This window comes from Phaethon lepturus, unplaced genomic scaffold, assembly GCF_000687285.1.
Source record: "Phaethon lepturus isolate BGI_N335 unplaced genomic scaffold, ASM68728v1 scaffold32126, whole genome shotgun sequence".
NCBI classification, from domain to species: domain Eukaryota; kingdom Metazoa; phylum Chordata; class Aves; order Phaethontiformes; family Phaethontidae; genus Phaethon; species Phaethon lepturus.
Genome location: NW_010546080.1, coordinates 2,592 through 3,881, shown reverse-complemented (window position 1 = coordinate 3,881; position 1,290 = coordinate 2,592). Strand labels below are relative to the sequence as shown.

The 1,290-nt window shown below is 64.6% G+C and overlaps 1 protein-coding gene across 1 annotated transcript in view; it reads left to right on the top strand.

Moving 5' to 3' along the window:
- The window catches only part of STARD10 (StAR-related lipid transfer (START) domain containing 10), a gene marked incomplete at its 5' end in the record, with an annotated part of 4,698 nt that overhangs the window by 2,741 nt on the left and 667 nt on the right, over positions 1–1,290 (top strand). The window contains 3 exons of the mRNA XM_010289187.1: positions 501–648; positions 768–871; positions 988–1,105. Coding sequence (XP_010287489.1) covers positions 501–648; positions 768–871; positions 988–1,105 — 370 coding nt within the window. The remainder of the gene's footprint in view (positions 1–500; positions 649–767; positions 872–987; positions 1,106–1,290) is intronic.

Below are 1,290 nucleotides of genomic sequence, written 5' to 3'. Positions count from 1 at the left end.
GCTCCCTGGCTCCGGTTACAGCCGGGGCCCTGCCAACCTCCCCGGACCAGACCCCGTGCTGGAGAGCATCATGCCAGGGCAGGAGCATCCCTTTGCTTGCCCTGCAGGAACATCAGGTGAGGGCACAGGGCTGGGCTCAGGCTACCCAGGCACCAAAGCCTGGACCACCAGGCAGCTCCATTTGAGGGCTGACGGTCCTTCTACCCCCGCTGCCCTCCTGCCTTTGCACTGTGCTGTATGCTGGCAGCGGGGCCGGTGGCTCTGCCTGTGCTGTCCTGAAGCGGGGACATTCCCTGCACCCTGTGTGCAGAGGATCGGACATTCCCTGCACCCCGTGTGCAGAGCATCCTCCATGGCACACGCGTACGTGGCTTTATAGCAGCACGGGCGCACGCCACCGCGCACAGAAACGACCTGAAGTCCTCGTCCCCAGATAGGCACGGCTCCGTGCTCTGGGGGTGGGTGCTGCCCCCCCTGCCCAACTGCCTGTCTCCCCACAGACTCGCATATCCTGCAAGGACGTCCCTGCCGAGACGCTCTATGACGTGCTGCACGACACCCGCTACCGCAAGAAATGGGACTCGAACATGATCGAGACCTATGACATTGGGCGCCTGACCGTTAACGCTGACGTGGGATACTACTCCTGTGAGCAGCCCCCAGCCCCTGGGGAGCCCCAAGGGGCCCCCTCCCTGACCGCGCAGCCCCATGCATGGGTGTGGGGCCACGGGGGCAATGGGTTGGGGCGTAACAGGGTCCGTCCGCAGGGAAATGCCCAAGCCCCCTGAAGAACCGGGATTTCGTCACCCTGCGCTCCTGGCTGCCCCTCGGCAATGACTACATGATCATCAACTACAGCGTCAAGCACCCGGTGAGTCCCCGGCCGGCCCCAGCCCTGGCAGGGGTGCTGGTCCCACGGGCCAGCAAGCACAGGCAGGACCGGGCAGCGGCTCAGGCATCTCTGAGGTGCGCGGCATCTCTTTGCAGAAATACCCACCCCGGAAGGATTTTGTGAGGGCCGTGTCCCTGCAGACAGGTTACCTGATCAAGGCGAACGGTGCCGGTGCCTGCGTCCTCTATTATCTCACCCAGGTGGACCCTCGCGGTGAGTGCCAGCAGGAGGGGAGGGTTCAGCGTGTTTCCTTGGGGATGGGTGCCATTGTACCCCCAGAGCTCACCCACCGTGGCTCCTCATCACCCGGAGGTCCACAGGGCGCTGGAAAGTAGGGACACCTGCGGAAGAAGGGGGTCCCCTCCCAGGACACAGTGTGGGGCAGGTGCCATCAGCCC